Source organism: Nerophis lumbriciformis, linkage group LG21, assembly GCF_033978685.3.
Source record: "Nerophis lumbriciformis linkage group LG21, RoL_Nlum_v2.1, whole genome shotgun sequence".
Classification (NCBI taxonomy): Eukaryota; Metazoa; Chordata; class Actinopteri; order Syngnathiformes; family Syngnathidae; genus Nerophis; species Nerophis lumbriciformis.
This window is the reverse complement of record NC_084568.2, coordinates 34,917,501-34,940,000: the sequence shown is the minus strand read 5'-3', so window position 1 is coordinate 34,940,000 and position 22,500 is coordinate 34,917,501. Positions and strand designations below refer to the sequence as shown.

General features: G+C 41.1%; 1 protein-coding gene across 1 annotated transcript in view; it reads left to right on the top strand.

The window, feature by feature from the left end:
- Nucleotides 1-22,500, top strand: part of csmd2 (CUB and Sushi multiple domains 2) — an 828,472-nt gene that overhangs the window by 348,766 nt on the left and 457,206 nt on the right. The window contains exon 6 of the mRNA XM_061982429.2: nucleotides 19,192-19,304. Within this exon, the coding sequence (XP_061838413.2) occupies nucleotides 19,192-19,304 (113 nt within the window). The remainder of the gene's footprint in view (nucleotides 1-19,191; nucleotides 19,305-22,500) is intronic.

Here is a 22,500-nt window from a genome sequence, read left to right as displayed (position 1 = left end):
TTACTATTTTTAATAAATTCTAACCTGATTCCGAATTTTCAAAAATGGATTAAAAAATATATATATTTGGACCAAATATGCCTGATAAGCACTCCAACAAGTCAATAACATCAACAAAGCTCACCTTTGTGCATTCACGCACAGTATAAAACATTTGGTGGACAAAATTAGACAAAGAATGAGTGCATAAAACACGTCTTTTCGTGGCAGCATCAGAGAAAGTTGTACACGTAACGAAACTACGATGAGTTCGAGGATCGTGGAAATTAGTAGGACAAATCGGTGCTTGCCAAATACTCTCATCAGTAAAGCATGTATGACATAAACAGTGGGATTTTTAACAATTAGGAAGGTTTGTGTCGTGTTTGTCCTCCTACAGAAAATGTCTGCAAGACAGGAACTCGACTTCACACTTGATTTATTACCCCCGGTAAACATTTTCCTAATGACTTCATTGTCTCCATCGCTTCTTTTTAAGTCTTTTTCAATACGGCATGTTATTTATTTTCAAAATGATGGCCTCATTTAGAGCACACCGCATAGTAGAAGCTGATTATATTGCAATTAGGACGCAGGTCGAATAAAAAGTATGTCTACCACCAAAATACTCAGGCTGCACAAAAAAAAAATCTATTTACTATTTTTCATCACAATTCTAAACAAAAATTGATTAAAAAATATATATATTTGGACCAAATATGCCTGATAAGCACTCCAACAAATCAATAACATCAACAAAGCTCACCTTTGTGCATTCACGCACAGTATAAAACATTTGGTGGACAAAATTAGACAAAGAACGAGTGGCATAAAAGACGTCTTTTTGTGGCAGCGTCGGAGAAAGTTGTACACGTAACCAAACTACGATGAGTTTGAGGATCGCGGAAATTAGTAGGACAAAACGGTCCTTGCCAAATACTCTCATCAGTAAAGCATGCATCGCACACCGGATAGTAGAAGCTGATTATATTGCAATTAGGACGCAGGTCGAATAAAAAGTATGTCTACCACCAAAATACTATGGCTGCACAAAAAAAAAACTATTTATTATTTTTAATAAATTCTAACCTGATTCCGAATTTTCAAAAATGGATTAAAAAATATATATATTTGGACCAAATATGCCTGATAAGCACTCCAACAAGTCAATAACATCAACAAAGCTCACCTTTGTGCATTCACGCACAGTATAAAACATTTGGTGGACAAAATTAGACAAAGAATGAGTGCATAAAACACGTCTTTTCGTGGCAGCGTCGGAGAAAGTTGTACACGTAAACAAACTACGATGAGTTCGAGGATCGTGGAAATTAGTAGGACAAATCGGTGCTTGCCAAATACTCTCATCAGTAAAGCATGTATGACATAAACAGTGGGATTTTTAACAATTAGGAAGGTTTGTGTCGTATTTGTCCTCCTACAGAAAATGTCTGCAAGAGAGGAACCCGACTTCACACTTGATTTATTACCCCCGGTAAACATTTTCCTAATGACTTCATTGTCTCCATCGCTTCTTTTTAAGTCTTTTTCAATACGGCATGTTATTTATTTTCAAAATGTTGGCCTCATTTAGAGCACACCGCATAGTAGAAGCTGATTATATTGCAATTAGGACGCAGGTCGAATAAAAAGTATGTCTACCACCAAAATACTCGGGCTGCACAAAAAAAAAATCTATTTACTATTTTTCATCACAATTCTAAACAAAAATTGATTAAAAAATATATATAGGACCAAATATGCCTGATAAGCACTCCGACAAGTCAATAACATCAACAAAGCTCACCTTTGTGCATTCACGCACAGTATAAAACATTTGGTGGACAAAATTAGACAAAGAAGGAGTGGCATAAAACACGTCTTTTCGTGGCAGCGTCGGAGAAAGTTGTACACGTAAACAAACTACGATGAGTTCGAGGATCGCGGAAATTAGTAGGACAAAACGGTCCTTGCCAAATACTCTCATCAGTAAAGCATGCATCGCACACCGGATAGTAGAAGCTGATTATATTGCAATTAGGATGCAGGTCGAATAAAAAGTATGTCTACCACCAAAATACTATGGCTGCACAAAAAAAAAATCTGTTTACTATTTTTAATAAATTCTAACCTGATTCCGAATTTTCAAAAATGGATTAAAAAATATATATATTTGGACCAAATATGCCTGATAAGCACTCCAACAAGTCAATAACATCAACAAAGCTCACCTTTGTGCATTCACGCACAGTATAAAACATTTGGTGGACAAAATTAGACAAAGAACGAGTGGCATAAAACACGTCTTTTCGTGGCAGCGTCGGAGAAAGTTGTACACGTAAACAAACTACAATGAGTTCGAGGATCGCTGAAATTAGTAGGACAAATCGGTGCTTGCCAAATACTCTCATCAGTAAAGCATGTATGACATAAACAGTGGGATTTTTAACAATTAGGAAGGTTTGTGTCGTGTTTGTCCTCCGACAGAAAATGTCTGCAAGACAGGAACCCGACTTCACACTTGATTTATTACCCCCGGTAAACATTTTCCTTATGACTTCATTGTCTCCATCGCTTCTTTTTAAGTCTTTTTCAATACGTCATGTTATTTATTTTCAAAATGATGGCTTCATTTAGAGCACACCGGATAGTAGGGGCTAGTTATATTGCAATTAGGATGCAGCTCGAATAAAAAATTGTTTACCACCAAAATACTCGGGCTGCACAAAAAAAAAAAAAAAATTATAATTTTTCGTCACGATTCTAAATTGATTCCGAATTTTCAAAAATGCACTAAAAAAAAAACAATTGTTTTTTTTGTATCAGAATTAAGTTTTTAGGCCATTTCCGTGCAAATAGAAGCAGCTTTTTTAACCTGTAACTAGTTTTAAAAAAGTTTCATTATCATTATTTGACCAAATAGTACATTGCGAAAATCAGTTTGTGTTAAGTCGAGAATTCTGAGTTGAAGCGGAACCGGATTGAATCGTTCTGGCAAATTCACGCCCTGACTGTGATGGAAAACATTTAACGTATTTTCCGAACCATAAGGCGCACTTAAAATCCTTTTTTTCCCCTCAAAACTCGACAGTGCACTTTTTAACCCGATGCGCCTAATGTACGGAATAATTCTGGTTTTGCTTACCGACCTCGAAGCAATTTTATTTGGTGCATGGTGAAATGATAAGTGTGACCAGTAGATGGCAGTCAAACATAGGAGATATGTGTAGACTGCAATATGACTCAATTAAACTACACCAACATTTTATATGTTCCATTGAAAACATACACACGGTGCTCAACAATCTATCAAAATGTTTTAGTAGGATTGGTAAGCTATGACGCCACACCGCTTGATGGATTGTCGGCGCATTAAACATAGGAGTATTATTATGATGTGAGTATGAGGTAAGACATATTATCCGGCGTTTTGTTTTGCAATATTATCCAAAAGCAACTTTTCTTACCTTCTGGTACCTGCTGATCTGTATTTGGGATCTGCATAAATCCTGAAAAATTCAGTCCGTGGTGACGCCTTAGTCTTACTTATATCTGTCAGTAAACCCGCCATGAAAGTGCTAAAACATACCGGTGTAGTGAGTTTATATTAATCACCCAAGGAACTTTAGTTATTAGAGAGTTCCGGTCGGACGGTTTTTCGCCTGCCTTGTTGTTGTTTCCGGATGAGGAGATGCTGCTCCGTTATTGATTGAAGTAAAGTCTGAATGTCATTAAAACAGTTAGCTCCATTTTTTGACACTTCTTCCACTCCCGTCCTTGCACGCTACACCGCTACAACAAAGATGACGGGGAGAAGACGATGTCGAAGGTGAGCCACGCAAATAAGACCGCCCTCAAAACGGCGCATCAAAAAGCGGCTGTCAGAAAAACGGCTTGAAGATGATCTGTAAAACATCATCTATGCAACATGTTGATCAAAGAACCATTACATGTTATGTAGACCACAAGGAGCGCCCTATAGTCCGGAAAATACTGTATGTACTTTTGTATGTGCCATTTGTAATTGCAAGATCACTGTGTGGAAAGCACTTTCTGGCCTGTGTGTGACCTTGTCGTGGTTCAGTCATCCTGACAGGAACACTTAATTCCAGTTAACAGGTCCCCATTGTCTCACAGACTCGTTGTTGTGTCATGTGCTCTCTACCCTCTCCCAATTGTGTTCAGTGTACAAAAGAACAACGGGGCCCACTCTCCACCGACGCTCGCCATACGTGTGACTTGTGTCTATTGAACTGCTCGAGCCTTCACCGAAATAGAGAGAGACCATTTTGTTTGATTGCTTGAACAAGAACATTTCCAACACACTACAAAATACAGTCACTCCCAAGATGATTGCCGATGGGAATGGTCCATCCATCAAGACATTGGTCAATGGTGGATTGGATTCCCTGCTTTATCGGCCAATGTTGGCCGACTGACAATTACTGTTGAAGGTATTTATGAAGTCACTTGACCAATACAAGCCTTGTTCAAACAATGCATCCTCAGCTCCATCTGGTATCTCTCAGCCGACAACAATGACCTTGAACATTGTGTTTTATTCTAATCTCTGCTATATTTGCTCTGCCTCTTTGCATATCTTTCCGCTGCCTGCTGCGTGGCCTCTCTCCCAACAATTTTGTTTGTTTTTGATAAGCCGCCTGTTAAATAGAAGGAGCACGTCGGTCCCTGGAAGCTGACTGACATTTGTTTGGAGTTGTGTTTGATGGACTTAAAAGGAGAGCTGTGTGATTGTCTTCTCCTCTTTGAAGATTGACCTTGGAAATCATTGTTCTTTATTTTCCGACTTTAGAAACTACTTCATACACGCACAGATCTCCTCTTGATTTGTCTGCTGAACTCTTTGGCATCAACATCCTCTATGTCAGTGGTTCTCAAAGTACCACCCCAGAAAACACCTGGCTCTCAAAGTACCACCATAATTCAGATTCCGATTCAGAAGTACTTTATTAATTCAAGATCAGACCAACATTACAGGGAGACAGAAAAAGGATTGCAGAGGGATGTGCCAACTATATGCATTTAAATACATTAACATTTGTGGAAAAAATATCAAATCAACTAATAATTTCACACCCCCCAATAGTACGTCTGCAGACCCACTCCCGGTGGCAACTCCCTGTCGAAGACCTCTGCTCTAGATTTTATTCGTACCGTAAACACAACTTAGGTCCACCAATTGTATTGTCGTTGGTGGACCTAAGTTGTGTCTACGGTACGAATAAAATGCTTTGAATTCAAATCCTTCTTAAACTGGGCCAACAAAGCGTCATGGTTTCAGCATCCGTGGTGTACCAAACAGCATAGCTCGGTCCTTAGCTTCCTCCTATCAAGACATTCTGAGGCCAAGTCATGAATCTCACTGGCGGCGAGATCAATTGCTTAACAAGTGGCATTGAATTCTCTACCGCCGTGCATTGAGACCCTTAGGTTTATGTTTCTGGCCCAACACCGCTCTTTTGCATAATGCATGAAGGAGGTTTGTTAACTGGTTACACAAAGAAATGGATTTATTCCGACAGTGTTGTTCGACTTTGATCTCCAACTGTATTCTCACTGACCGTGGCTAAAGAAAATACATGTTTTTCTGCGTCTTTAAGGTTCAATATCGATGGTCTCGGATTCAAATAAAAGGGGAGACTTTGATGGTGACTGCGGGTGTGGAAATGTATTTACTATGATCTATTATCGGTAGAGGAATGCAACAGAAAATCCTCAGTGCTGAACTCTGTAGAACATGCACCTGGCTCGCTGACAACAAGCTATCCATAGACTTGGGTAAAACGGAATCCATCCTATTTGGGTCCCACATCAACCTTAAGAAAGTCAATGACTTCACTATAAAAGTGGGTGACATTGTTATCACCAGGAAAGATGAGGTCACCTACCTAAGTTCCATTCTAGAGGCTAATCTTTCCTGTGATAAAATGGCAACCAAGGTAATCAAAAAGGTCAACCAACGAACAAGATTTCTCTATAGAATCTCCTCTCTGGTCAACAAAAGCACCATGAGGATTCTGGCGGGAACTCTCGTTCAACCCTTTTTCGATTACGCATGCACCTCCTGGTACCCTAGCACCTCCAAAACCCTCAAATCTAAACTCCAAACATCCCAGAACAAGCTAGTCAGATTACTTCTAGACCTCCACCCCAGATCCCACCTCACTCCTACCCACTTCTCCAAAGTGGGCTGGCTCAGGGTGGAGGACAGAGTAAAACAACTTGCACTGAGCCTAGTCTATAAAATCCGCTACACCTCCCTGATACCGAAGTACATGTCAAACTACTTCCTTAACGTAAATGACCGCCATAACCACAACACCAGGGGGAGCTCCACTAACCACGTTAAACCCAGATTCCGATCTAACAAAGGTCTTAACTCATTCTCTTTCTATGCCACATCAATGTGGAATGCGCTCCCAACAGGTATAAAAGAAAGTGCATCTCTATCCTCCTTCAAAACCGCAATAAAAGTTCACCTCCAGGCAACTACAACCCTAAACTAACACCCTCCCCGGATTGTTAATAATCAAATGTAAACAATCAAATGCAGATACTTTTTCTTATGCCTTCTGATCTCTCTCTCTCTCTCTCTCTCTCTCTCTCTCTCTCTCTCTCTCTCTCTCTCTCTCTCTCTCTCTCTCTCTCTCTCTCTCTCTCTCTCTCTCTCTCTCTCTCTCTGCCCACTACTTGCTGTCCATATCCTACCAAGTCAGACCTACACTGTTCCAATATCCATTTCTCTGTTCTCAATTGTTGATGACTGATGATAACAACCAAACCTAACAACCAAGTTGAAAAACGTATTCGGGTGTTACCATTTAATGGCCAATTGTACGGAATATGTACTTCACTGTGCAACCTACTAATAAAAGTCTCAATCAATCAATCAAAGAACTTGGACTGGGTTAGCCTTCAAACGGTTTGTCTTTTGTTTTATGAAATGGTTCTTGACATGTACTAATCTTGGCTTGCTCACTTGTTTTTCGACACTCTCCTACTTAGGTGCTAGTACTGTGCTATAGTATGTATGGTCTTCATTGTCGTTCAAGATTAGGCAAACATTGTACAGGCTAACAGAACAGGAACGCTGATGGCTCGCTACTTACGGCGTCCCGTAAAAGGTGGGAAAACAGTAGACGCTGGGGGAGGATGAGTTAAAAAAAATACTTCTAATGGGGAAGGGGCACAGACTGGGTAAGAGAAAAAAACTTGATAGCCGATATACACATATTGAATGAAGAGTCCATACGACTAGAAACGCTATGGACGATTAGAGGACGGTACCTCCGGTTTAAAGCTTTACAGGAATCACTGTAAAGGTTCACCTGTAGCGAGCGAACTCATTCAAAAGATGGCGTCACAGGACAAATGATAACACGCCATTTCAGTGTCTTTGCTTATGTTTTTTTTTTAAACCATCCATCCATCTTCTTCCGCTTATCCGAGGTCGGGTCGCCAGGGTAGCAGGCTAAGCAGGGAAGCCCAGAGTTTCCTCTCCCCAGCCACTTCATCCAGGTCTTCCCGGGATATCCTGAGGCAAACCCAGGCCAGCCGGGAGACATAGTCTTCCCAACATGTTCTGGGTCTTACCCGTGGCCTCCTACCAGTCGGACGTGCCCTAAACACCTCCCTAGGGAGGCGTTCGGGTGGCATCCTGACCAGATGCCCGAACCACCTCATCTGGCTCCTCTCCATGTGGAGGAGCAGCGGCTTTACTTTGAGCTTCCTCCGGATGACAGAGCTTCTCACCCTATCTCTAAGGGAGAGCCCCGCCACCCGGCGGAGGAAACTCATTTTGGCCGCTTGTACCCGTGATCTTGTCCTTTCGGTCATAACCCAAAATTCATGACCATAGGTGAGGATGGGAACGTAGATCGACCGGTAAATTGAGAGCTTTGCCTTCCGGCTCAGCTCCTTCTTCACCACAACGGATCGATACAGCGTCAAAGGATCGAGTGTTTCTTTTGAAAACTATTCACATACGTCGCAGTATGGCCTAGTGGGTAGAGCGGCTGTGCCAGAAATTTGATGGTTGCAGGTTCGCTCCCCGCCTCTTGACATCCAAAACGCTGCCGTTGTGTCCTTGGGCAGGACACTTCACCCTTGCCCCCGGTGCCGCTCACACTGGTGAATGAATAATGAATGAGTGATAGGTGATGGTCGGAAGAGCCGTAGGCACAAACTGGCAGCCTCGCTTCTGTCAGTCTACCCCAGGGCAGCTGTGGCTACAAATGTTTGATGGGTTCCTACTTCTCTGTGAGCACTTTGAGTATCTAATAATAGAAAAGCGCGATATAAAATCTAATCCATTATTATTATTATTATTACATTATTGCTGCCAGCGAAGAAAGATATATTGATTCAAAATAGCGGCTTATTGTCCGGAACTCACGGTAACTTCCTACGAATCAGCGCCCACGGCAGTTGACGTTTGTTTTTGGTCTATTTCTTTAAAACAGGACCCCGTGATGCAAAAACTGAACCGTCCACTACAAAAGACGCTGGTTCTCAGGAGACTATTGATGAAAGCATCACATATCAAACACCATAGCAGCACAGTTGCAACCAAGCACAGGGGTCTGCTGGTTTTTATTGGGTTTTTAATGTGCACGCCATGTTTGAAAACAGAATAAATTGGAGTTTTTTAATTAGAGTCCACGGTATATGTTCTGTGAAGCCAGAACATTAGTGGGTCCCCTTAGAAGATTTAACAAGATTCCCTGCTGGGACCAGAAGTCTTCCTTTAAATGATCGAGAAGGAACAGCACTGTTGCACCAGGAGAGCGGTTTGAAACTCCCTTGCCTGAGACACTGCCCACAGGGCTGCGTTGAAGACTAGGGTCAAGGTTGATGGTTGTTATGTCCTGAGGGACGGCAGTTTCAAGAACCGGAAGAACTATATCGGTGGCTCAGTTGTATCTGGAGTGTTCAAAGCCCGAGTGTACGATGAAGGTCATAGCCACTCAGTTCCTCCACACTGATTACCTCAGAGGCCGTATGTCGGTATGAGTGGTAAGGCGGTGTGTACTGTACATGTGGATTCAAGCCGCCTGCCTGATAATCCTCATCATTAAAATGCGGAAAGTTTAGTTCGGGCTTTAAAGTCACTGTGACCCTGGCCGCACCGTACAGACCTGCATACAGAGCAGACTCCACATTGATCCTTCCAAAGTGGCCACAATTACGCCAGAATGTCCCCGGACTTAACTCAGCGTGGAAACACCCACGTGTGAGCACAAGCCGTGTTCATTAGACGCCATACGCCGATGCGTCCATGCCCTAAAACGGCGATTTAACACGTTTGATCTCGCAGAGGAGAGCACCGAAACTCCGCCCATTTGTCATTTTGCACACACTGGTGTCGCCTCTTGAATACAGAGCAGACAACGTCAGATTCCTATTCTATGAAAGGTTTTGTTTTAATCGAACAAGCTTTCAGGAACGCAGGAACCAGAGCAAGTGAGTCGGAACCGAGACAGGATCGAGTTGCGATGAAAAAGCAATCAACCCAACTCGGGTTGTACGGTATTACGGTACCGATAAAGTACTGCGGTACTAGCAAATTTAAACGAAAAAAATACCTACCGTATTTTTCGGAGTATAAGTCGCACCGGAGTATAAGTCGCACCGGCCGAAATGCATAATAAAGAAGGAAAAAACATATATAAGTCGCACTGGAGTATAAGTCGCATTTTTTGGGGAAATGTATTTGATAAAAGCCAACACCAAGAATAGACATTTGCAAGGTAATTTCAAATAAATAAAGAATAGTGAACAACAGGCTGAATAAGTGTACGTTATATGAGGCATAAATAACCAACTGGTATGTTAACGTAACATATTATGGTAAGAGTCATTCAAATAACTATAACATATAGAACATGCTATACGTTTACCAAACAATCTGTCACTCCTAATCGCTAAATCCCATGAAATCTTATACGTCTAGTCTCTTACGTGAATGAGATCAATAATATTATTTGATATTTTACGCTAATGTGTTAATCATTTCACACATAAGTCGCTCCTGAGTATAAGTCGCACCCCCGGCCAAACTATGAAAAAAACTGCGACTTATAGTCCGAAAAATACGGTATATATTTTTTTTGCGGACACAGTGACATTGCTGGTAAAACGAGTATTTACAAGCAGAAACGGTGTGGAGACGGCAAAGGAAGAATGGCCGCATTTTGGCTTAAAAACTAACAATGAAGCTTTTCTCTGCAAGAGGTGCTTAGCGTATGCTCTGTTAGCCGTTAGCTAACGTTTTTTTTTTTTTTTTTTTAAACTGCAATCAAAAAATAATAATGAATCAAAGGCAACGTTATGAATCAAACATCAGACATTAGACATTGGACAAATTTAATGATCCACAAGGGAAATTGTTCCACACAGGAGCTCAGTTACAAATGATGGAAAGTGTAAGGATGGAAAGGACAATGCAGGTATAAAATAGACTAAATATAGCAATATAAAATATAACATATATATATATTAGTTACATAATATATGTACAGTAGATCAGTGTTTTTCAACCTTTTTTGAGCCAAGGCACATTTTTTGCGTTGAAAAAATTCGGAGGCACGCCACCAGCAGAAATCATTAAAAAACGAAACTCAGTTGACAGTAAAAAGTTGTTGTCGCAATTGTTGGATATGACTTTAAAGCATAACCAAGCATGCATCACTATAGCTCTTGTCTCAAAGTAGGTGTACTGTCACCACCTGTCACATCACGCCCTGACCTATTTGGAGTTTATTGCTGTTTTCGTGTGTGTAGTGTTTTAGTTCTTGTCTTGCGCTCCTATTTCAATGGCTTTTTCTCTTTTTTTGGTATTTTCCAGTAGCAATTTCATGTCTTCCTTTGAGTGATATTTCCTGTATCTACTTTGTTTTAGCAATCAAGAATATTTCAGTTGTTTTTATCCTTCTTTGTGGGGACATTGTTGATTGTCATGTCATGTTCGGATGTACGTTGTGGACGCCGTCTTTGCTCCACAGTAAGTCTTTGCTGTCGTCCAGCATTCTGTTTTTGTTTACTTTGTAGCCAGTTCAGTTTTAGTTTCGTTCCGCATAGCCTTCCCTAAGCTTCAATGCCTTTTCTTAGGGGCACTCACCTTTTGTTCATTTTTGGTTTAAGCATTAGATACCTTTTTACCTGCACATTGCCTCCCGCTGTTTCCGACATCGACAAAGCAATTAGCTACTGACTGCCACCTACTGATATGGAAGAGTATTACACGGTTACTCTGCCGAGCTCTAGACGGCACCGACACTCAACAACAACACGTCATTTGCAGACTATAATTACTGCTTTGCAAAAAATATTTTTAACCCAAAAAGGTGAAAATAGATAATCTCCCACGGCACACCAGACTGTATCTCACGGCACACTAGGCACAGTGGTTGAAAAACACTGCAGTAGATGATATATATATTATATTATATGTTTATATCATATATACAATATATAACAATTACCATGTACAATATTACAGTATATGTAACTATTTATTTACTATGTAATTTTTTACCTATTTAAGGCTCCAATTACTTTACATCAAATATTCAATTTTGATAAATGTTACTGGGGAAATACTGCATATTTTGTGTTTTTGCCATTAAAAAAAAACGGGTTTTCTTTGTGGAAAAAAGGCATAAAACTGAATGGCAACGGATAGTTGATTTATAGGTATGTAGGTGTTGAAAGTAAATATATACATACAGTCGTGGTCAAAAGTTTACATACACTTGTAAAGAACATCATGTCATGGCTGTCTTGAATTTCCAATCATTTCTACAACTCTTATTTTTTTGTGATAGAGTGATTGGAGCACATACTTGTTGGTCACAAAAAACATTCATGAAGTTTGCTTCTTTTATGAATTTATTATGGCTCTACTGAAAATGTGAGGGTCAAAAGTATACATACAGCAATGTTAATATTTGTCCCTTGGCAAGTTTACCTGCAATAAGGCGCTTTTGGTAGCCATCCACAAGCTTTTACTTGAATTTTTGACCACTCCTCTTGACAAAATTGGTGCAGTTCAGCGAAATGTGTTAGTTTTCTGACATGGACTTGCTTCTTCAGCATTGTCCACACGTTTAAGTCAGGAATTTGGGAAGGCCATTCTAAAACCTTCATTCTAGCCTGATTTAGCCATTCCTTTTACCACTTTTGAGGTGTGTTTGGGGTCATTGTCCTGTTGGAACACCCAACTGCGCCCAAGACCCAACCTCCGGGCTGATGATTTTAGCTTGTCCTGAAGAATTTGGAGGTAATCCTCCTTTTTCATTGTCCCATTTACTCTCTGTAAAGCAGCAGTTCCATTGGCAGCAAAACAGGCCCAGAGCATAATACTACCACCACCATGCTTGACGGTAGGTGTGGTGTTCCTCACTTTTTCTCCTCCAAACATATTGCTGGGTATTGTGGCCAAACAGCTCAATGTTTGTTTCATCACATGGACAAAGATAAGACCTTCTGGAGGAAAGTTCTGTGGTCAGATGAAACAAAATTTGAGCTGTTTGGCCTTTTGGGTCCCAGGGACCTTTAGTGTTCACCAAAAGTAAGGGGAGTCCATGCTTTCATTTTAGTACAAACCCTGTTTCCATATGAGTTGGGAAATTGTGTTAGATGTAAATATAAACATAATACAATGATTTGCAAATCCTTTTCAACCCATATTCAATTGAATATGCTACAAAGACAACATATTTGATGTTCAAACTCATAAACTTTTTTTTTTTTTTTTTGCAAATAATAATTAACTTAGAAATTCATGGCTGCAACACGTGCCAAAGTAGTTGGGAAAGGGCATGTTCACCACTGTGTTACATCACCTTTTCTTTTAACAACACTCAGTAAACGATTGGGAACTGAGGAAACTAATTGTTGAAGCTTTGAAAGTGGAATTCTTTCCATTCTTGTTTTATGTAGAGCTTCAGTCGTTCAACAGTCCGGGGTCTCTGCTGTCGTATTTTACGCTTCATAATGTGCCACACATTTTTGATGGGAGACAGGTCTGGACTGCAGGCGGGCCAGGAAAGTACCCGCACTCTTTTTTTTACGAAGCCACGCTGTTGTAACACGTGCTGAATGTGGCTTGGCATTGTCTTGCTGAAATAAGCAGGGACCTCCATGAAAAAGACGGCGCTTAGATGGCAGCATATATTGTTCCAAAACCTGTATGTACCTTTCAGCATTAATGGCGCCTTCACAGATGTGTAAGTTACCCATGCTTTGGGCACTAATGCACCCCCATACCATCACACATGCTGGCTTTTCAACTTTGCGTCGATAACAGTCTGGATGGTTCGCTTCCCCTTTTGGTCTGGATGACACGATGTGGAATATTTCCAAAAACTATTTGAAATGTGGACTCGTCAGACCACAGAACACTTTTCCACTTTGCATGAGTCCATCTTAGATGATCTCGGGTCCAGAGAAGCCGGCGGCGTTTCTGGGTGTTGTTGATAAATGGCTTTCGCTTTGCATAGTAGAGCTTTAACTTGCACTTACAGACGTAGCGACCAACTGTATTTAGTGACAGTGGTTTTCTGAAGTGTTCCTGAGCCCGTGTGGTGATATCCTTTAGAGATTGATGTCGGTTTTTGATACAGTGCCGTCTGAGGGATCGTTGGTTTCTGGCCATGCCGCTTACGTGGAGTGATTTCTCCAGATTCTCTGAACCTTTTGATGATATTATGGACCGTAGATGTTGAAATCCCTAAATTTCTTGCAATTGCACTTTGAGAAACGTTGTTCTTAAACTGTTTGACTATTTGCTCACGCAGTTGTGGACAAAGGGGTGTACCTCGCCCCATCCTTTCTTGTGAAAGACTGAGCATTTTTTGGGAAGCTGTTTTTATACCCAATCATGGCACCCACCTGTTCCCAATTTGCCTGTTCCAAATAAGTGTTTGATGGGCATTCCTCAACTTTATCAGTATTTATCGCCACCTTTCCCAACTTCTTTGTCACGTGTTGCTGGCATCAAATTCCAAAGTTAATGATTGTTTGCAAAATAAAAAGATGTTGATCAGTTTGAACATCAAATATGTTGTCTTTGTAGCATATTCAACTGAATATGGGTTGAAAAGGATTTGCAAATCATTGTATTCCGTTTATATTTACATCTAACACAATTTCCCAACTCATATGGAAACGGGGTTTGTAGAAAAAAACATCCACCCCTTTCACCTTGCCATGGCCAAAAAACACGTTCCACCAGACACAAAGTCATTAAAAAGTGGCGCTTTGGGCCCAAGCAAGGGAAACCTGATTTAGTGGCCCACTATCAAGACAACAATAAAGTAATACGGCCAGGTGCGGAGGAACCATAGAATGGGCCACAACACCCTTCATAAGACCTCCGTCAGTCTGCTCCGCACTAAATGTGTCGCTCCCTGCGGTCCCCTTGGCTCTCAGACGTCTACCTTGTGTGAAATCGGGGAGTAAGGCGTGAAATATGCGAGGTTTTTTAATACATATATGAGTGCGGCGAGTGCTTTTAGGGCGGGCGTTTATTGTTGCGGCAAAAAGCGAAGCGGCCAGATTTGGATAAGCATGTTACGCTGGCGATATATCACACTGGCCCCATCAATTTTAGGAGGTGATTTGGCCGAGAGTGTCCCTTGTGTTAGTTAGTGTGTCCTATGATAAAAGCCCAATGTTCCCCCAAATGACTTTAACAAGTGTGGAAGTGCCGGCTAAGCAAGGCCCCTCGTTAGCATACAGATCAGGGGACACATTAAAGGGTTGGGGAACCGTGGTCCACATTTCCTGCAGCAAAGAGCGGACATGAAGTGACTTGTCCCGCGCCCGTCCAACATTTTGTTGGTACGTTGCTGGGTAAACAACCCTTTTCTTTATACACGCACAACCTTGTTGAATTTGGAGCGTTATTATAATCACCACATAATCACGTCTGGGCCCTCGGTCAGATTATATCGCAGTTTTCACGGCTTACAGTTTTTTTTGCACCGTGACCAGTGCTTGTACTGGAGAGGAGGCTACGCCGGATAGTCGAACCTCGGATTCAGGAGGAACAGTGTGGTTTTCGTCCTGGTCGTGGAACTGTGGACCAGCTCTATACTCTCGGCAGGGTCCTTGAGGGTGCATGGGAGTTTGCCCAACCAGTCTACATGTGCTTTGTGGACTTGGAGAAGGCATTCGACCGTGTCCCTCGGGAAGTCCTGTGGGGAGTGCTCAGAGAGTATGGGGTTTCGGACTGTCTGATGGTGGCGGTCCGCTCCCTGTATGATCAGTGTCAGAGCTTGGTCCGCATCAGAGGTGGGTAGTAACGCGCTACATTTACTCCGTTACATCTACTTGAGTAACTTTTGGGATAAATTGTACTTCTAAGAGTAGTTTTAATGCAACATACTTTTACTTTTACTTGAGTATATTTATAGAGAAGAAACGCTACTTTTACTCCGCTACTTTTATCTACATTCAGCTCGCTACTCGCTACTAATTTTTATCGATCTGTTAATGCACGCTTTGTTTGTTTTGGTCTGTCAGACAGACCTTCATAGTGCCTGCGTTTCAACAAATACAGTCACTGGTGACGTTCACTCCGTTCCACCAATCAGATGCAGTCACTGGTGACGTTGGACCAATCAAACAGAGCCAGGCGGTCACATGACCTGACTTAAACAAGTTGAAAAACTTATTGGGGTGTTACCATTTAGTGGTCAATTGTACGGAATATATACTGTACTGTGCAATCTACTAATAAAAGTTTCAATCAATCAATCAAAAGTGTAAAGGAAAAAAGACCCTTTTTTTATTTCAACCGTACATCCTGTCAAAAGCCTTAAGACTGACTGCACAGTTCCTGTCTTCACAATAAAAGTGCCGCTCCATGGCGCCTGCGCTTTCAAAACAAGAGTCTCCGAAAGCCAGCGCAAACAAGCTAGCAAGCTACGGAGTTTGCCGCCAATGTATTTCTTGTAAAGTGTATAAAAACGAATATGGAAGCTGGACAAATAAAATGCCAAAAACCAACCACTTTCATGTGGTATTAGACAGAAAGGAGGAACTTTTTTTCTCCTCCATTTGAAAACGTGGACGCTATCATCACTACTGTCTGATTACAGTCAATGCAAGTCATCAGAATCAGGTAATACACCAACTTATATTCTTGTCTTCATGAAAGAAAGGAATCTATATGTGTTAAACATGCATGTATATTCATTAAAACACCTTTAACATGTAAACAAAAACGGCAAAATAAATAAATATAAATTATATACTGTATATATGTGTGTGTGTATATATATATATATATATATATATATATATATATATATATATATATATATATATATATATATATATATGATATGTGTGTGTATGTTACTCATCAGTTACTCAGTACTTGAGTAGTTTTTTCACAACATACTTTTTACTTTTACTCAAGTAAATATTTGGGTGACTACTCCTTACTTTTACTTGAGTAATAAATCTCTAAAGTAACAGTACTCTTACTTGAGTACAATTTCTGGCTACTCTACCCACCTCTGGTCCGCATTGCCGGCAGTAAGTCAGACACGTTTCCAGTGAGGGTTGGACTCCGCCAAGGCTGCCCTTTGTCACCCATTCTGGTCATAACTTTTATGGACAGAATTTCTAGGCGCAGTCAAGGCGTTGAGGGGATTCGGTTTGGTGGCTGCAGGATTAGGTCTCTGCTTTTTGCAGATGATGTGGTCCTGATGGCTTCATCTAGCCAGGATCTTCAGCTCTCACTGGATCGGTTCGCAGCGGAGTGTGAAGTGACTGGGATGAGAATCAGCACCTCCAAGTCCGAGTCCATGGTTCTCGCCCGGAAAAGGGTGGAGTGCCATCTCCGGGTTGGGGAGGAGATCTTGCCCCAAGTGGATGAGTTCAAGTACATCGGAGTGTTGTTCACGAGTGAGGGAAGAGTGGATCGTGAGATCGACAGGCGGATCGGTGCGGCGTCTTCAGTAATGCGGACGCTGTATCGATCCGTTGTGGTGAAGAAGGAGCTGAGCCGGAAGGCAAAGCTCTCAATTTACCGGTCGATCTACATTCCCATCCTCACCTATGGTCATGAGCTTTGGGTTATGACCGAAAGGACAAGATCACGGGTACAAGCGGCCGAAATGAGTTTCCTCCGCCGGGTGGCGGGGCTCTCCCTTAGAGATAGGGTGAGAAGCTCTGTCATCCGGGGGGAGCTCAAAGTAAAGCCGCTGCTCCTCCACATCGAGAGGAGCCAGATGAGGTGGTTCGGGCATCTGGTCAGGATGCCACCCGAGCGCCTCCCTAGGGAGGTGTTCAGGGCACGTCCGACCGGTAGGAGGCCACGGGGAAGACCCAGGACACGTTGGGAAGACTATGTCTCCCGGCTGGCCTGGGAACACCTCGGGATCCCCCGGGAGGAGCTGGACGAAGTGGCTGGGGAGAGGGAAGTCTGGGCTTCCCTGCTTAGGCTGCTGCCCCCGCGACCCGACCTCGGATAAGCGGAAGAAGATGGATGGATGGATGGACCAGTGCTTGGGATGTAACGATACGAAAGTGTGATGTTATGGTTCTCGTTATTATCGGCGGTATTGTCGTGCTCAAAAAGTACTCGTAAAACGGGGGCGTGGCTAAAAGGGGAGGAGTATATTTACAGATAGAATTCACCAAGTCAAGTATTTCATATATATATATATATATATATATATATATATATATATATATATATGTATATATATATATATATATGTATATATATATATATATATATATATATATATATATATATATAAGAAATACTTGACGTTCAGTGAATTCTAGCTATATATATATATATATATATATATATATATATATATATATCTTTTATATATATATATATGTATATATTTTTTTATTTTTTTATTATATATATATATATATATATATATATATATATATATATATATATATATATATATATATATATATATAAAATAAATACTTGAATTTCAGTGTTCATTTATTTACACATATACACACACATAACACTCATCTACTCATTGTTGAGTTAATGGTTGAATTGTCCATCCTTGTTCTATTTTCTGTCACTATTTTTCGAACCATGCTGAACACCCTCTCTGATGATGCATTGCTGTGTGGCACGTACAAAAGTGCTTTCATCAAATGCACTAGATGGCAGTATTGTCCTGTTTAAGAGTGTCACAACATTGCTGTTTACGGCAGACGAACTGCTTTACGGTATACAAAAAGTGACTGCTGTTGTTGTGTGTTGTTGCCACGCTGGGAGGACGTTAATGAAACTGCCTAACAATAAACCCACATAAAAAAACAAGAACTCGCCCTCCATCATTCTATAGTTATAACGTGATTGGGCAGGTACGCTTTTTTATATTGTGGAGGACCTGAGTCCGCTTGAATTTCGGGAGATTTTCGGGAGAAAATTTGTCCCGGGAGGTTTTCGGGAGAGGCGCTGAATTTCGGGAGTCTCCCGGAAAATCCGGGAGGGTTGGCAAGTATGGATGTAGCGACAAACTGCAGTTACTGACGGGGGTTTTCTGAAGTGTCCCTGAGCCCACGTGGTGATATCCTTTACACACTGATGTCGCTTTTTGATGCAGTACCACCTGAGGGATCGAACGTCCGTAATATCATCGCTTACGTGCAGTGATTTGTCCAGATTCTCTGAACCTTTTGATGATATTACAGACCGTAGATGGTGAAATCCCTAAATTCCTTGCAATAGCTGGTTGAGAAATGTTGTTCTTAATCAATTCCCTCACGCATTCGTTGACAAAGTGGTGACCCTCGCCCCATCCTTGTTTGTGCATGACTGAGCATTTCATGGAAGCTGCTTTTATACCCAATCATGACACCCACCTGTTCCCAATTAGCCTGTTCACCTGTGGGATGTTCCAAATAAGTGTTTGATGAGCATTCCTCAACTTTCTCTGTCTTTTTTGCCACTCGTGCCAGCTTTTTTGAAACACGTTGCAGGCATCAAATTCAAAATGAGCTACTATTTGCAAAAAATAACATTTTCTAGTTGGAACATTAAGTATCTTTGCAGTCTATTCAATTGAATATAAGTTGAAAAGGATTTGCAAATCATTGTATTCTGTTTTTATTTACCATTTACACAACGTGACAACTTCACTGCTTTTGGGGTTTGTAATAATCTGATGTCCTCCTCTGTGCTTGCAGGTTCACCGGCCCCAACCTGCCCTCCCCCATCATTAGCAGCAAGAACTGGCTTCGTCTGCACTTTACCTCGGACGGCAACCACAAGATGAAAGGTTTCAGTGCTCAGTACCAAGGTAAGGACCAGGTGAACCCTGTCAAAGGACCAGGATTGATTTTCTCAATAAGGGCCAAAAATCCAACCAAAAACCTCCATTTATGGAGGAAATCAAAGACGTAAAAAAAATCCTTACTCCTTCCTGTTTCGCGACGGGTTGCCAAAGATCTCACCCTGTGAAGTCATGTCAAAAGATAATTCATCACATCAGACGGCGATTGCCGTCAAATCTGCTGAGCACAATCGCCTTCCCAGGGAAATAAAATGTTAACGACCTCAGTTTTCATTTAGTTCCACTCTCAAGATGACACCAAACGGAGAAGAGGGTGGAGGGAAAAAGTGCCGTGTTGAATGACAAGATTTTTTATTGCTTTTAGCGCCAGTGAGTAAAGTCATGACGGCGGTGACGCAAACGCACAACTATTTTTACCCCCAGAGAGACGGCTAATCAAGATGTTTCTTAGGCTGCGTTCATGTTGCGGTTTGATTCTCTTTTTTTTGTTTTTTTGTTCAGGTTGTCCATGTCGATGTTGGCTTCTTTACGCGCTCCAAGTTACGCTAGTCGTGAATTGTCGCTCTAAATGTTGCATGTGTGTTGTCATGGTGATGTAGTGTGTAGACAAGTGGTACCAGTTTTGAATATACAATATTTGCTGTAAAAAAAACAAAAAAGCAGTCAATTTTAAGGTAAAATGTTGGTGAATGAGATGCCAGTTTTGTACCCTAAATGTATTGTTTTTGTTTCTTACACTGCATTACTGGAAATTTAAAAAAAGTGCCACTTATTTTTACAGTAAAATTCTGCTAACTTACAGTAGCTGCAAATATATATTCATACCGTCAAATCAAGGGTGGTGTTTTTTACCGTACATTCACATAATTGAAAAAATTATATTTTATTATTTTATTATTACCTTTTTTTTTACAGTAAAATTCCGGTGGTTCATCTGCCATTTGTATAGCCTTAAAATCTACAGTTGTTTTATTGTTGTGCATTGTGCATTACTGGAGGATATATATATATATATATATATATATATATATATATATATATATATATATATATATATATATGTATATATATATATATATATATATATATATATATATATATGTGTGTGTTCACACCGGTGAATTGAATGATGAATGATAGGTGGTGGTCGGAGGGGCCGTTGGCGCAAATTGCAGCCACGCTTCCGTCAGTCTACCCCAGGGCAGCTGTGGCTATGAAAGTAGCTTACCACCACCAGGTGTGAATGAATGATGGGTTCTACATGTAAAGCGACTTTGGGTACTTAGAAAAGCGCTATATAAATCCCAGTTATTATTATATATATATATACATATACTGTACATATGTATATGTGATTGTCCACGTCAATGGCCCAACGTTTTTGGTTTTTACGCGCTCAAAGTCACGCTAGCCATGACGGCAATTTTATCCACCGAACATGGGGTTCTACTAGCAGCCGTGAATGTCATTGAAATCTATGAAAAATATTTAAAAAGGCCGCACTAAAAATTGCATGTGTGTTGTCATGGTGATGTAGTGTGTATATATGTATATATGCGTATGTATATCTATATATGCATGTGTATGTGTTCATATATATGCGTATGTATGTGTATATATGTGTATGTATATATGTATGTGTTCATACGTATATATGTATAAACTGTATGTATGTGTATATCTAAATGTGCTCATATGTTTGTGTATACTTGTGTGTGTAAATACATATTTGTATCAGTGACGTGCGGTGAGGTTGATGGCTGGTGAGGCACTGACTTCATCACAGTCAGATTTACAAACATATGAACCCTAAAGAGTATCTTATTCACCATTTGATTGGCAGCAGTTAACGGGTTATGTTTAAAAGCTCATACCAGCATTCTTCCCTGCTTGGCACTCAGCATCAAGGCTTGGAATTGGGGGTTAAATCACCAAAAATTATTCCCGGGTGCGGCACCGCTGCTGCCCACTGCTCCCCTCACCTCCCAGGGGGTGATCAAGGGGATGGGTCAAATGCAGAGGACACATTTCATTACACCTAGTGTGTGTGTGACAATCATTGGTACCGTATTTTCCGCACCATAAGGCGCCCTGGGTTATAAGCCGCGCCTTCAATGAACGGCATATTTCAAAACTGTGTCCACCTATAAGCCGCCCCGTGTTGTAAGCCGCATCTAACTGCGCTAAAGGAATGTCAAAAAAACAGTCAAATAGGTCAGTCAAACTTTAATAATATATTAAAACCAGCGTGATGTGGGCGCGCATGGAGTCGTATATCAACATGGACGGAGCTGCATGAAAAAAGCCACCCGGCCTCTTCGCGTAAACTTAAACTTACCTTAACCACTCGCTCATCTTTTCTTCATCCATCCCTTCGAGTTAGCTTTTATGATGACGCCGGCTGGAAAGGTCTCTTTTGGCAAGGTCTTCCTTTTGAAAATCACCATGGGTGGAAGTTTCTGGCCATTAGCATGGCAAGCTAGAACCACAGTGAAGGATGACTTCTCATTCCCTGTGGTGCGAATATTCACCGTACGTGCTCCCGTTGTATCCACAGTGCGGTTCACAGGAATATCAAAAGTCAGTGGAACCTTGTCCATGTTGATAATGTTCTCTGGCCGGATCTTTTTTTCAGCTATCTTGTTTTTACAATATGCACGGAAAGTAGCCAGCTTTTCTTGAAAGTCTTTAGGCAGTTGCTGTGAAATAGTAATCCGTGTGCGGATGGAGAGATTGCGTCTTTTCATGAACCGGATCCCTGTCGCTTAGTAGGAGCCATTTTGTGGTCTTTACAGATGTAAACACACAAAGGAAATGAAACGTACGGTAATATCCGCGCGCTTTTTCTTCTTCTACGCGGGCGGGTGGTTGCTTACAGTAGAAGAAGAAGCGCTTCCTGTTCTATGGGGGCGGGTGCTTACCTTGGCGGTTGCTTGCGTAGAAGAAGAAGCACTTCCTCTTCTACGGGGAAAAAAGATGGCGGCTGTTTACCGTAGTTGCGAGACCGAAACTTTATGAAAATGAATCTTAATATTAATCCATATATAAAGCGCACCGGGTTAAAAGCCGCACTGTCAGCTTTTGAGTAAATTTGTGGTTTTTAGGTGCGGCTAATAGTGCGGAAAATACGGTACTTTAACTTAACTTTAACTTTACACATACAAACTGTAGCACACAAAAAAGCACATTTAATAAAAAAAAC